The sequence below is a fragment of the Gossypium hirsutum genome, chromosome D08, assembly GCF_007990345.1.
Source record: "Gossypium hirsutum isolate 1008001.06 chromosome D08, Gossypium_hirsutum_v2.1, whole genome shotgun sequence".
Lineage (NCBI taxonomy): Eukaryota > Viridiplantae > Streptophyta > Magnoliopsida > Malvales > Malvaceae > Gossypium > Gossypium hirsutum.
Genome location: NC_053444.1, coordinates 44,393,437 through 44,408,660, shown reverse-complemented (window position 1 = coordinate 44,408,660; position 15,224 = coordinate 44,393,437). Strand labels below are relative to the sequence as shown.

Below are 15,224 nucleotides of genomic sequence, written 5' to 3'. Positions count from 1 at the left end.
CAACAATCCTCGCATTGAACACTTTGGTAAACATAGTCTATTATTTCGAAAAAGATAGCCATCATGCTTATAAAATTTGTGAAATGCACCATGTTCACATGCGTCATAAATGCTTGCAAAATCAGAATCAGTGGCATATAAATCTTTGAGATACTCAAAACCTAATAACTTAGTATGCAAAGTACTAAGTAAAGTGTACCTCCTTGATAGAGCATCAGCCACAATATTATCTTTACCTTTCTTATACCTTATAACATAATGAAAAGATTCAATAAATTCAGCCCACCTCGCATGTCGCTTGTTCAACTTACCTTGTCCCTTTAAGTGCTTAAGTGATTCATGGTCAGTGTGAATCACAAACTCCTTTGGTAAAAGGTAATGTTGCCAAACTTCTAATGCCCTTATCAAGGCATACAACTCTTTATCATAGGTCGAATAGTTCAAATATGCTCCACCAAGTTTCTCACTAAAGTAGGCTAGTGGTTTACTATCTTGCATGAGGACGGCATCTATACCTACACCAGAAGCATCACATTCAATCTCAAAGGTCTTTTCAAAATTAGGTAAAACAAGAATAGGAGCATTACACAATTTATCTTTAAGTTCATTAAATGCTAATTCTTGCTTATCTGTCCAATGAAAAGATACATCCTTTTTAATAAGTGCAGTCAAAGGCGAAGCAATTATGGAAAAGTTACGAACAAACCTGCAGTAGAAACCGGTTAACCCAAGGAAAGACCTTACCTCAGAAACAGTTTTAGGGATAGGCCATTCTTTAATTGCCTTTACCTTCTCCTCATCCACATGGATTCTTGTAGAACTTATCACAAAACCCAAAAAAATAAGCTTATCCATATAAAAGGTGCATTTTCCAAGATTAGCAAAGAGTCGTTCATGCCTTAACACATCCAATACTAATTTAACATGCCCAACATGATCATTCAAAGTTTTGCTATAAATCAGTATGTCATCAAAATACATAACGACAAATCTTCCTAAAAAAAGGTCTAAGTATGTGGTTCATTAATCTCATGAATGTGCTAGGAGCATTAGTTAAGCCAAATGGCATGACTAACCACTCATACAGTCCATACTTAGTCTTAAAAACAGTTTTCCATTCATCACCTTGTTTCATTCTTATTTGATGGTAACCACTTTTTAAGTCAATTTTAGAGAAAATGCATGCACCATTAAGCTCATCCAACATATCATCTAATCGAGGAATTGGATATCGATACTTTATCGTAATCTTGTTGGCAGCACGACAATCAACACACATTCTCCAAGAACCATCTTTTTTTGGGACGAGAAGTACAGGGACCGCACAAGGGCTTAGACTCTCACGAATCAACCCTTTCTCCAAGAGATCTTCAACTTGCCTTTGCAACTCCTTAGTTTCTTCAGGATTGCTTCGATAGACTGGTCTATTCAGAATACTCGAACCAGGAACAAAGTCAATTTGATGTTCAATCCCTCGTAAAGGAGGTAATCCCTTAGCCATTTTAGAAGGAAATACATCCTCAAAATCCTGCAAAAGATCAACAAAACAACTAGGCAAATGTGTATGAGGGTTAGTCAAAACAAAGTTTTCCCTAAACCTAATAATTACAAAGGTTTGTTTTGTACAAAGAGCAAATTTGATATCTCAAAACCTAGCGAATAAACTCACTCTCTCATCTCGTGACTTGTTAAATTATTCTAATAAGCCAAATCAGCAGCAAGGCTAAAAACAAATCACTTACGAAGCGACTTCTTATCCCTAGTAAATTGTTCAATTAGAGAACGTTCATAATTGAAACCTACCTTTAATTATCTCTGTGTCGACTTATCAAAGGTTTTTTTTAGAGTTTTAGAGACTTCGCCTGGCATTAACCAAAGAAAATCCACCAGCGGCTTCTAAAATTAAATCCGAAGTTGTCTTAATTAGCTGCGGCCAATTAATCATCACTAATTCTAAGCTTAATTAAGAAATTCGATTTCTCAATTTGCACTTAAATGATTATAAGAAAAATTCCTAAATTAAATAGGTGATCAATCCAATTGACTTAGAAAAAATTCCTTGGGAGATAAAAACAAACAACTCAAGAATGCCGAATTCGATTTTAGAACAAAATAAATTTTCAAATCACTTGTGCTAGGTTTCATAAGTGTCTAACTAAGCTTAAGCAAATTAGCCGCTCATAGCAAGTAAAGCAAAACAAGAATCAATTTAAACAACATGAATTACAAACTGAATCTTGGGAAAGGAAGTCGTCGGGTTTCCCTTCTCTTAATTAGCTAAAATTATTAGCTGCTACTCCAGCTACTTGATCGGGTTTTTTGCTGGTCCAATTTTTGAAATTCTGCTTGCTTGAGTCACACCTTTCTGCTCTGTTCTCTCTGCTTTTTTTCTCTGTTTTCCGCACACCCTTTTTCAACTGCTGGTCATCTCTATTTATGGGATAATAACCTCCAACAATTTAAATTTAAATTTGATCTTATCCCCCTTTTCCTAGCTGAACCCGCCGCATAAAATTAGCTCCAGCCTACTGGAGTTTTATTTTCAATTAAACTGTTCAAGGCTGAATTAATTCCTTGATTCAATTGGAGTCGGCCACCGCTAGCGAGAAGGAAATTTAGAGATTTAAAAATAAATTTAGGAAATATAAAGCACGACTTGTAATACAATGATTTTTGAAAAGACCCATCATTGATTACGAAGAGACATATTCTCTTGTGCTGGATACAATCACATTTAGATACCTTATTAGTCTGGTTGTACGTGAAAAACTTGACATGCGACTAATGGATGTTGTTATAGCCTATTTTTATGGTACATTTGATAGTGAAATTTTTATGAAAATCCCAGAAGGATTTAATATGCTAGAAGGATCTAAAGTTTATCAGGAAAATTGCTCAATCAAATTAAAGAAAAGTTTATATGGATTAAAACAATTTGGACATATGTGGTACAATCATCTTAGTGAATATTTGTTGAAAGAAATTTATAAAAATGATCCAATTTGTCTATTTGTTTTTATAAAAAAAAAAGGTCTAAACTAAATCTTGTCATAATTGTTGTTTATGTTAATGATCTAAATATTATTAGAAGTTCTAAAGAACTTCAAAATGCAGTAAATTATTTAAATAAAGAATTTAATACGAAAGATTTTGGAAAAACAAAGTTTTGTCTTGGTCTGCAGATTGAGCATTTAAAAGATGGAATTCATGTCTATCAGTCAACTTATATGGAAAAGATTTTAAAGAAATTTTACATGGATAAAGCACATTCATTGAGTACCCCGATGGTTGTATGATCGTTAGATGTGAATAAAGATCAATTTCGTCCTTGATAGAATGTTGAAGAGATTTTTTGGTTCTGAAGTACAGTATCTAAATGTCATAGGGGCATTGATGTGTTTTGCAAACAACATAAGACATAATATAGCTTTCGCTATAAACTTGTTAGCAAGATTTAGCTTTTCTCCAACACGTAGACATTGTAATAGAATTAAACATGTATTTAGATATCTCAAAGGGACCATTGATATAGGATTATTTTATTCAATTTATTCAAAATCCCTATTAGTCGGCTATGCTAATGCTGGATATTTATCGAATCCGCATAAAAACCGATCTCAAATAAGATATTTATTTACATGTAGAGGTATTGTCATATCATGGCGTTCAACAAAGCAGATATTAGATGCAGCCTCTTAAAATCATGCAGAAATAAGTGCATAAGGCAAGCCGAGAGTGTGTTTGGCTAAGATTATTAACCTAACATATTTAAAAGATATGTAATTTGCTTTTACAGGAAAATATGTCAACTATCTTATACGAAGATAATGCATCATGTATAGCTCAATTGAAGGGTGATTACATTCAAATGTGACAGAACGAAACATATTTCACTAGAATTATTCTTCACTCATGATCTTGAGAAGAAAGGTAATATAAAAGTTCAACAAATTCGTTCTAGTTTGAAGGACTAGTATACAAAATTGAAAGCATCTACTCAAAGATGTAATGTGATGTTGCCATTAGAGGGAGTCTAAAACATGTTGTATTCTTTTTCTTTAACCAAAGTTTTGTCCTATTGGGTTTTCTTGATAAAGGTTTTTAACGAGACAACTTGTAATAGGACATTGTGTATTCTTTTTCCTTCATTAGATTTTTATCCCATAGGGTTTTTCCTAATAAAGGTTTTAATGAGGCATATTTTTATTTAAAAGACATCCAAAGGGGAGTGTTGTAAATACATTATTAATGAATATCTATAACCCCTTTAAACCCTTATTAAAGTGATGAGATAAAACTCTCTGGTTCATTTATGACCATGAGATGTTTCAAGTAAGAAGACTTAATTTACATTTATTTAATTAAATGCAAAGGAGCTTATAAATAAAGCGCATTGTAAGTGAAAGTTTAATATATGAAAATTTTCCTGAATTTTTCATCTCCCTTTTACTTATTATTATTGTTCTCTTAATTTTTCTACTACAAGGAAAATTAATCACCAAAATTTTAAAACCTTGACTTTATTAAAGCGGTAAACGTTTGGTATGCATGCACAACATATAAAACACAAAAGCATTGAAATGTTGAACTTTGCAGCTAATCAACTTCATCCAAGATACAAAAAAGATGAAAACTAGATATGCATAAACAAGTTAACTAGTCTATAAAAGAGAAACATCAATGCCTCTGAAATTATGAGGGTAATCAGTCTTGGCCATATACATATTTTTGTTCCATTTCCCCTCCTTTTGAAGATGAAGGATAGCCCATCACTTATCCATTTTCTTGGGGAAAACAACAATTGTTCCTTTTCTTGGGCATATCCCATTTCTAGCTCCTTTACTCTCTTTTTTAATCTTTTTTATTGCTTCTCCTTTTCAAGTTTATTGGGTTTTTAAACCAGTTTCTCCCTAAGCCCAATCCAAATGTTAGTACCTTGCCCCAGGCCCTAGCAATCTGGGTTGTTTTAAGTTCTAAAATTCTCCTTATTTCTTTTACGTATAAAAATATTCTTGGCCCTGCTTGCTGCTTTATTTGCCAATAACTGGGTCACATTGGCATTTCTCACAGCTACTAGACGCGCGCTGCAGAATTTAATTTTTTCTTTTTCCAAGTGTAAGCAGATAAGGCATATTCGTTGAAGTTTGGAATGTTCTCTTTTTACAACCAAAGCAATATGCCATTGGCTTCTATGATAGCAGTGTGACCTTATTTCGATTGTAGACTGCAGACCATAGCATTTGAAGATCAAGTCCGTATTTTGTTGATTGAAAGCATACAAGCTGATATCATGAAGCCACTTAGAGGAGGCTATATATTTTCTTTCTGGATTGTTTTTTTCTAATCTTTACAGCAACAAATGAGGTACGTAATCCTACCCCTACTCTACTTTTGTCCAGCAATTGGTGTTTTTTTTCTTTATTCGTATTGTAGGGTCATCCAATACTTTATACTTCTTTTTCTCTGTATTATAAAACCTAAAGATGGAAGAACAGGAAGTCTATGGGTGAAGAAAAGGGTAGCCTTTATATGTTTAACTGCCTACCGCAACACAACTTGTGAAGAGATGTTGATCATTTGAACTTGTGAAGAAAAGGGAACATGTCTTGGTTTGATTGGGGTTTTGCCATTTTGGAAGCTGAGGGTGAGGGACAGCATTAGCGAAGCCCTTTATATTCCTAACGAGCCTTGAAAGGTTGCCCTCTATGACGAAAGGATGGTCATTATGGTTAATTCATGACAAAACAGTTCCCTCAATGAGCTGATTTATGACTATGCTAGTCAATGAGACATACATGTTTACTGGTTAGCTTCTGGATCTGTGGGGTTCAAATCTTAGATTTGTTGAAAGCCGGTTCTTAACCGTGACTGAATGAATTGGTCACATAGGAACGGAACTGGATGTAGGGTCATCAACATCTGTCAACATAAGCTTCAAAAGGGTTATATGACAGAATTTGCTGTTTCTTTTGAATTTGTGATGCTTTTTATGGCTACATCTTTCACGTATTTGTTGGGATATTCTTATTTGTTCCTCTTGTGGCCCTACGAGGAAACTCGCATTGTGGCTGTCAGATAATTGTCTTAACCACTAACAAGTCCCAAAAATTTACAACGCATGCTTCCACAGCCTAACTTCCTCTATTTGCAAATCGAGCTTCAAATTTCACCCACATTTTGTCAGATGCATGCATTATCAGATTACAAGTGTGAGTAGTAATAAATGATAAGGAATAAGACACATGTCCTGCACCTTACTTTAAAACATGTAAATATATATTCAATATCTTCTTATTTTTATACTCGAGAAGGCGGTATTAGATGTATTTGTATGTTGATGAACCTTTTCCTAGAAACATGTTTCTAGATTATGTCTATTTATTTTATTTTTCTTTGTTAAATCTAGAAGAGACACATCACACATTGAAAAGGGACTCACAATTTTCAATTTAAGAGCCCTTTAGTTTTGACCACAAATCAATCATTTAATTAATTATAAGCGGGTCCCTTCAATTAAGTCTACAAAAAATTCAAATATTTTATTTTTGTCTACAAATTCATCATGTCTTTTAATCTTTTAATTAATTTCATTCTTCTAATTGGGATTTCCCAATTAAAATAATAAAACTAATTTAATATAATAATTAAGGACTTACGCCATTGCCTCCAACATCAAGAAATAAACAAATCTGACGGTTTATAAAATTCCACGTTTTAGTCAACGAATGTCCCCATCAAAATCTAACGCCCGTTAACCTCGAATCTGTAAAACCTACTCTATGATCATTTTACATACGCCTGCTCCACTCCAAACCTACAGCTTCGGAAATCCAAACCTATGAACAGTCCAGATCAAAACCGCAGCATTAAGCGGTCCAGATTAAATCTAATGTGTAGACCATCTATTTAGCCTCAAAAGGAATTCGAGTTTAAAAAAGTAGAACAGAATAGCACAAGTAGAAGTAGAACACTGTAATTTCCGTTTCTCGAGTTTCCTTTTCGATCTTCAAACTCGTAGTTGGGCTTATAGAAATCCTGTGGGAAAATAATGTCTGATCACGAAGACAAGCACGAGGAATCGTTGTTGGAGAAGATATCAGAGAAGGTCAAAGGCCATGATTTATCTTCCTCCTCCTCGGATTCCGATGATGACAAGCCATCAGAATCCTCCATGAAGGCCAAAGTCTTCCGTCTGTTTGGAAGAGAAAGGCCCGTCCACGACGTTTTCGGTGGAGGCAAACGTATGTTACAAAAACCCTTTTCTTCATTTCTTAAATTTGTTCACTTCGTTTTTTAGCTTCTTTTAAGTCTGGGTTTTTTTTTTCTTTTTGAAGTTTCGGTTTTCGTTTTGCATCCGTGAAATTCCCTTTTCAAAAAAAAAAATTGTTGGTGATCGTAAAGAGTTATATCTTGCTCAGTGATTTAGATGGAGGTTTTGATTAACTGATGTTGGTCGAGTTGAATTAAGGTTTTTGATCTGTTGGTATTTGTTTGACTATGGAAGAAAGTAAAATTTTGGATCTTTAATCGATTTGATGTGAATTGTTGTACTGAAGTTTACTTTTTTTGCTTTATGAGAAGGAACACAGTCTGAGATTATCTTATTTCATCAATAATTTTGTAGCATGTTATTTTATTATCAATAATATTCCCTGATAACAATTTGATAAATTTTAATTGATTGTCATCAGTAACTACTACCTTCTGGCTGGCAATAATTGTTTATAATGCATACTTATAATTGGGTGTATGTGTAATAGAGGCTGATATTTTCCTGTGGAGGAACAAAAAGATTTCGGCAGGAGCACTAGGTGTTGCAACTGTGATTTGGGTTTTGTTTGAATTGCTCGAGTACCATCTTCTCACACTAGTCTGTCACTTGTTGATACTTGCTCTTGCATTACTCTTCTTGTGGTCAAATGCTGCTACCTTCATCCACAAGTAAGCTCTTGAATTTGATCTTTAATTTAGTGACTGTATTTGTATTCTGGTTTCTCATTGCTTGAGATAATGTTAAATTGTTTTGAATAGGTCTCCACCTCGCATCCCTGAAGTTCAAATCCCCAAGGACCCAGTTTTAGAGTTTGCCCAAGCGCTTAGGTTTGAGATTAACCGGGGTTTCGCCGTCCTGCGGGATATTGCATCAGGAAGAGATCTTAAGAAGTTCCTCTCTGTATGTTTCTTTTTCTTTACTTGTTTTATTGTTATGAATAGCTTTCTTGTTGATTATTTGCAGTTATTCCTTCGACTTATGATTGAGATACTGATGCAATAGTTACATAGTTTAATTTTCCCTGAGCTTTTTATCTATTTAAAGATGTCTAGCATTTTACTATGCATTTGACCATCATATTGGATTCGGCACTATGATTGGTCAGGTGATCGCTGGCTTGTGGGTCTTGTCTATTGTGGGAAGTTGGTGCAACTTCTTGACACTGTTCTACATAGGTATATGACTTACCTCCTAACGCTTTGCTTCCTTTCCCTTAAATACATTTTGGTTTCCTGATTTTATTTTAATGGTTTTGCAAAATAGTATTCGTACTACTACACACCCTGCCTGTTCTGTATGAGAAGTATGAAGACAAGGTGGACCCATTGACCGAGAAAGCATGGCATGAGATCAAGAAGCAGTATGCAATGTTTGATGCAAAAGTACTGAGTAAGATTCCCAAGAGACCATTGAAGGAGAAGGAGAAGGAGAAGAAGAAAGATTAGATTACCGGTGAAGATGTTGGTGTTGCTAGGTCCTGACATACATCTGCTAGCTGTGTTTGTGAAGGTAGTATAAAATATTGTATCCAGTATTAGCTAGAGGCCTGCTTTCATACCTTTATTTTCATAGTCACTGTTCACAATTTGATGAAATATGTGATCTCTTTTTAGATCTTGTTTTTACTACATACATGGTGGCCTTTTATGGGTACATATGTTAATGTAGCAATATGTTATCATATTGCATGTTGTGAATTAGTGTGTTGTACATTGGGTTGAAGGTTCTCTCAAATTATTCTGCATACCTTTCTGAATGATTCACTTTGCCGTATGTTTGTTGCATATGTTAACTGTTGACAGATAACTGCAGTCTATGGCTAGATATCTGATGTGCATCCTATAGTATTTGATATCTTAGGTATTTTCTTCGAAATACGAGTAAAATCTTGGTTTGCGTTAGAATTGTAACTAGCTTATGGTAGGAAATCCTGCGTGAAACTACAAAATGGTTGGTGCAGCTCCAAGTACAAAACCGTGCTACTGGCAAGATGTAAGAGAGTTGAGTAATAAAAAATTATCACAAGAGCAGAAGTACTGCTCGCTTGGCATCGTACTCCTATTCTACTCTGACCATTTCAACAAAGATGGATAATAGTTGGAAGGATTCACATATTCTTCCAGCCATTTTTACAAGTCTTGAGAGGTAGGCATATCAGCGAAGCTTGGTCCAGCATCTTAGGCGATTGACATTGACTAGCATATCTTCCTTCAAATAACATTTATTTCTCTGCAAGGCTTTACAGTTCCACCTGCAAGTTCTTCGGGCCTTACGAGAAGAAGCATCACTAGCTCCTTTGCTCTCGTGTCACTAAATATAACATGCTTGTTTGGTGCAACCTCTGTGATTTTGTCAACTGCCCTACCGTGCACTTAAGAAATGGATCAATGTCACTCCAGTTGTTCCATTAATATTGAATATATTTGAGAGGAACTTCTCCTGAATCTAGGACTCATTTGATGCACTGCATGCATCCTCTGTAATTGGTCTTTATGGCTTTTTGTGCGGCTGATGATTACTGACAATGGGAAGGATCAAATTTTGAATGAAATGCAAACCGAAAAATTAAAACCTTATCAAAAGCATTTTATAATTAATTAAAAAAAAAGAGAGACAATGTTGGGGCCTGAAACTGGAATCACCGTCCAGATATTGATAAATGGAAGGTACACGCGCATGTATCTACTTCTCTATTATTTCCAAGGCGAAAATACATGCATTCCCTGTACCTAAAGTGCTTTTTTTTTTTAATTTAATCTTTTACTTAAAGAGGAGACCCTTTTTGTTTTTATTGGACATAATTAAAGATTTAAGACCTTTTTGTTAAAATATCATCTGATTGATGGTTTAGTAGCCTTGGCCTACACAAAAATAGAATGAATTTCCAAACACCCTAGCAACAAATGGAAAAGCAAGAATTATTATCTACCATAAAGAAAGAGTCCTCATCTAACAATTCAAATTTGCAGTTTTACAGTTCCAAGATTGAAGGCTGCCTTTGGCCAAAATGGACATGCAATCTTCATTCCGTTCGGTTGCTTTTAATGTCCCTGGTATAGTGGACAAACAGAAACAGTGGAGCAGTTCTGTGGAGCCATGTTGGATCAACTGAATCGCATTCGTGTTGCTTGTACCATTCAGTTGGAGACCTGTAAATTCCTAGGCATTCATTCAATCAAGAATATACTGTAACAAGCATACCCCAGAAAATTGGCCTGACGCATATGCTTCACTAGCACTGGATCAGCCAAAGCTAACATGAGAAGACAAGATTGATTATCTCATTAAATCCAAGAACACAAAGCCATTCCAGAGGCTGTGCAGAAGCATAGATGGCAATAGATTCCTCGACCGTGCAAAAACAACACCCATCACCATTCCTAGGAAAATAAGCGGCAACATTCTCTGTACATTAAAATGTGCCAGAGCAAAGGCAACTGAACTTACCAGTATTGCACTCCATACAGGCATGTATCTGGTCAAGGAAGGGAGAAGGAAACCTCGAAAAACTATCTCCTCCCACACAGGAGCACAAATCGAAACAACTATCGCATATAGTGCCATGGCTACTGGATCTCTTGCTAAAATTGACTGTTCAACACTTGAAAGGGTTACAGGTGTAGAAGGCATAAGGGGCAACAAGGTCAGATTGAACTGAGATAATTGGTTGACGAAAGGGAACATGAGGCATCCTAGAGCAACATCAAAGAGCCACTTCCCTCTCAAGCTAAATTTAAACCAATCTGATGGAAGGGGATGAAAGTGAGACAGACACCGATGTAGTATTGCAATCCCAGCAAGGCCTTCAGTTACATCAGTCACAAGGCTGAACAAGGCTTGTCCTTTGAATGTTAGAGATTCCTTGCTGAAGCCTGCCATGTGAGCTGCAAAAGGAATCATCCAAGACCCAATGAACCAAAATGCAGCTACCCAAAGAAGCATAACCTGCGTAACCACAAAAAATATTATCATGCAACTGATTGACACATTTATACTTCATCCAAGTTTCAATTAGACTGGCATACAACAACCTTTCATTCCTTCAGTCCCCTCATTTATTACAGTTCCTAGTCTTATTAATTAACATCTAGCTTCAGATATGATGATTTTAATCTATTATAAAAAATTGTTCCACTTATTTACTGAAATTCATTTTCAATACTTATCTCATGGACAGAAAAAAAAAACTGTCAAGTGCCAGCTATGAAACAATAAACAAAGATTTGTTCATGCTATCTAGCAGAAAATATTGAAACTACAACCAGTGACAAATTAGGAAGAATGTAAGACAGTCTCAACTTTCTTAGCTGCTTCTTTCTGTCTAATTAACAGACAAATCATGCTTAACATCTACAAAAGCTAAGAAGGCAGTTGCAGATGCCAAATGTATTTCTACAGAGTACCAAGTAAAACAAACTAACCTGCAGAATAGTCTCTGCTGTCCATGGTACAGTCCACCCGCTACCAACAGCCCTCGAGACAGCATCAGCAGCCTGCACTATAACCAGATAATTTCATCATTTTTCCCTATATTGTTGAAAAAGAGAGAACAAAAATGTAAAGAAATTAGCAAACATGTTTACACATTTGACAAACTCTGCACTTCAAAGCTCAAACTTTTTATCCCTTGAATCTATTTCTACCCCTTTGATCTAGAACCACCTAGTCTGTATTGTGCTAAGAGTCAGATGGTATTTAGTAAAATAAGCCATATAACATTTTCTCAACAATTGAAGTGCTCAAACTTTTTATCCCTTGAATCTATTTCTACCCCTTTGATCTAGAACCACCTAGTCTGTATTGTGCTAAGAGTCAGATGGTATTTAGTAAAATATGCCATATAACATTTTCTCAACAATTGCCAGTAAGTTCACCTATGACAAACGAGCAACACCTTGATTCTCCCATAAATTCTATCTCAGACTGAAGTTTGGTTAATAAATCCATCGTCCAGTCTCAGCAGGCTCGTTGCTATAGAGTCAGTGATCAACCAAAGAGTAGTAGTGGGCATACAGATTAAACTGAAGGTAGGCCATTGCATTGAATTTAACCACATTAAAGGAACACATCACCTCTTTAAGAGTAGATTTCCAATCTCTTCTGTGAGCACTTGACTTATATAACTCAGTTTGCACTAATTCTTCAGGCAGAAAATGTTCAATGTATTCAGGTTTTGGATTCTCTGGGGAAAACCCCTCATGCCTAAAGCATGAAATTTTCCATTTCTGCAATTTAAAAACAAAACCATTAACCATAAATGACTATGAACCAATATTATAGTTAACATAACTGCAATAAGGAGATATTCAATTGAACGACCAAAAAAGGAAAACCCAACATGTTAACAAAAGCTACTTTCTGGTTTAAATGGCCTGATCAAGTTTCCAGATACATAGTTTACTCTTTCTTCCTCCATTTTCTCGGCAACCAAGCAGAACCAAACTAACTACAATTCAGCTCAGGGTCAAAAACCAATATTAAAAAAATATCCATGTAGGTAAAAGTTTAACTAACCAACACAGGCGTAGAGAGATTAAAATTTCCAATTTTGTTTTAATTAAAATTTCCTCCATTTTCTCGGCAGCTCACTTTTCAGCTTCAGATTGTCAGAGGTAAAGTTTAACATAAAAATGAAAACAGCAAAAATGCATGAGCATTTGTACTTACGCTCTTGGTGAGCCTGGGATTGTGTTCAAAGATCCGGGATAAAGAAAAGGTAGGGGGGCGGTTGGGAACCCGAAATTTGGAGAGAGAAGGTGCAAGAATAGGGCGGTGAGAGAGAGAGTGGGAGCTCAACATGAGGCCCTAATTTCAACAACTTCTGTCAGCTTGCATTAAAAGGCATAACTGCAAATGACAGCTTTTTTTGTGAATTTGGGTCTCTGTGTTAAGGGTGGCGGAAGCTAGTTTCCAGTTTCCTTGGTGATTTTTTTTGGGTGGTGGACAGGATTTTACGGGGTTGTTTCCAATGGAGGAATTCATATTTCTGTGAATAATAATAGTTCCGGGAAATGGGATTCTTCTTTTTCCTAAAATTAATAAATTTTCATTTGGTGGTCCCTTTCATGTTACCTTTTGATTTTCCCCCAAAATAAGTTAAAAAATTTCATTAGGTTTAAAATCTCGATGCAATTGCAATTTTGTCCAATTCCCCCGATTGATTGAGAGATGCTATTTCAATTTAGGATTAGAATATACAGTTTGTTGTCAATAAAAAAAGGAAAATACAGTATGTCTAATGAGAAGAGAGAAGAGAGAAGAGATTGGTGTTCAAAAGAAAATCGCAAGTAGACTTAGATCTTTAAAAATTAATAGTGAACCAATACGATGCTACTTTTTGAAACTATTATTAATTCCTACTCTTAGTCTTAGGTTGGTGATTTGCAATTTTTTTTTTTTAAAGAAAAGATAAGTTATATCAAATTAATTGCATAAAAGCACTACTCTCTTTATCCTTTTGTAAAAATTCTAATTTTTTCCTAGAGACCTCATCAAAAACCTGTAGACTTAATTTCCACATCAAACTAAGTTTACCTAGTCGATCCGCAACCAAGTTTTGTTCTATTGGCACGTGTTTGATCCTCCATTGCCCTTCAACTCTTATAACACGCTGGGCCCTTCTAAGCACAGTAATACCTAAATCCTCCAATCCAAAATTAGTCAAGGCTTGAATTACCTCAAGATTATCAATCTAAATTATGGTCTGTCTGTACCCTTTATTTAGTAAAATAAGGATCCCATCTAGGGTACCCCATACTTCAGCCTCAAACGGAGAAAAATTACCCAAGTAACAATTGAATCCTAGAATCCAATTTTTAAACTGATATCGTACCACGCCTCCTGTAGCAGCATTGCCCGTATCTCCAACTACAACACCATCAGTGAGTAAATGGACCCACGTACAATTGGTATTAGTAATGTAACCTGAGCTGGGGGTATTGTTTTTGCACCTACTAAGATGTAGTTCGAATTGACGAGCCTAGCTAATAGAGACTTTTACCACTTCAATTACCGACCAAGAAACATTCTGAAAGATGATTCCTATTCTTCCAGATGCACCAAGCAATTAATCCAAAGAAACACGACCATGTGACCCTACTATTCTACAATCTCAAATGACAACAAAGGTTAGAAGAAAGCAAAACCTGAAAAGTGTTAGAAAAGAACCTTTGTTGGAGTTGATTTGGAAGCACATGCATCCACACATCCTTCACTGCCGATAATCTAAGAGTACATGCACCATATCCTCGAAATCATGCCCGCACACAGTACAAGAGCTACTATGGCCAATCCTCTATCTTTTGCGCTCCAAATTAGTAATGAGTCTTTGTTTAAAAGCTAACCAAAGGACAAAGATATCCCTCATATTTCCAAATAATCTTTCAAAAATCCTCTCTAGAGTTCCAAGTTCCTTCTTTTAAAGACCAGAAAACGCTACATACTGAAAAGGCGTCTTATGCTAAACAAGTCCATGTCACCCTGTCCGAGCCCGAATCAGGATGAGGAGGAGGGATACTAAAAATCCTGTTAATCACTTCTTCAGGTAACTATATGAAAAATAGATACAAGTTCCAGCTTCCATCAGAGTTGACCAAATCCCTTACAAAGCAATCCAAACCAAGGTTAGCAAAAGATGGAATTTGTGAAAGTAAAAGACCAATACCTGGGATCCAATAATCATTTCAACAATGGATGCTTGTGCCGTCACCAATGGATCAAGGTAAGTTCTCACGAAGCAAAGACCATATATTAGAGAGTGACCGCCATAAGCGCGAACATTGGCTCCTAGTAATAAACTATGGAAGTTGCTCTTTCCAACCATATTTCAAATAGATGACACAAACCCATACAACATTATTCTTGTAGACTAATTTGAAATCGATCTTTATGAGAAATGACATATTTTGATCATTCAAGTGACAAAAACCTAGCCTACCTTGAGACCGTGGCT

The 15,224-nt window shown here is 35.6% G+C and overlaps 2 protein-coding genes across 3 annotated transcripts; one reads left to right on the top strand and one right to left on the bottom strand.

Moving 5' to 3' along the window:
• Positions 1–6,790: 6,790 nt before the first annotated feature.
• Positions 6,791–9,032, top strand: LOC107947675 (reticulon-like protein B3). The gene is made up of 5 exons (XM_016882256.2): positions 6,791–7,241; positions 7,761–7,941; positions 8,032–8,173; positions 8,379–8,448; positions 8,537–9,032. The coding sequence occupies exons 1-5, from the start codon at positions 7,049–7,051 to the stop codon at positions 8,716–8,718; spliced, it is 768 nt and encodes a 255-aa protein (XP_016737745.2). The 5' UTR covers positions 6,791–7,048; the 3' UTR covers positions 8,719–9,032.
• Positions 9,033–10,090: 1,058 nt separating this feature from the next.
• LOC107947688 (uncharacterized) lies at positions 10,091–13,355 on the bottom strand. Of its 2 annotated transcripts, XM_016882266.2 has the most exons (5): positions 12,941–13,355; positions 12,346–12,498; positions 11,695–11,766; positions 10,721–11,218; positions 10,091–10,422 (listed from the first exon to the last, which is right to left on the bottom strand). In XM_016882266.2, exons 1-5 carry the CDS (start codon positions 13,070–13,072, stop codon positions 10,411–10,413), a joined length of 867 nt encoding a protein of 288 aa, XP_016737755.2. In that variant the 5' UTR covers positions 13,073–13,355; the 3' UTR covers positions 10,091–10,410. The 2 variants fall into 2 exon arrangements, with proteins under 2 accessions (XP_016737755.2, XP_016737753.2); XM_016882264.2 differs by having other exon boundaries at positions 10,091–11,218; positions 12,941–13,277.
• Between the last annotated feature and the right edge of the window lie 1,869 nt (positions 13,356–15,224).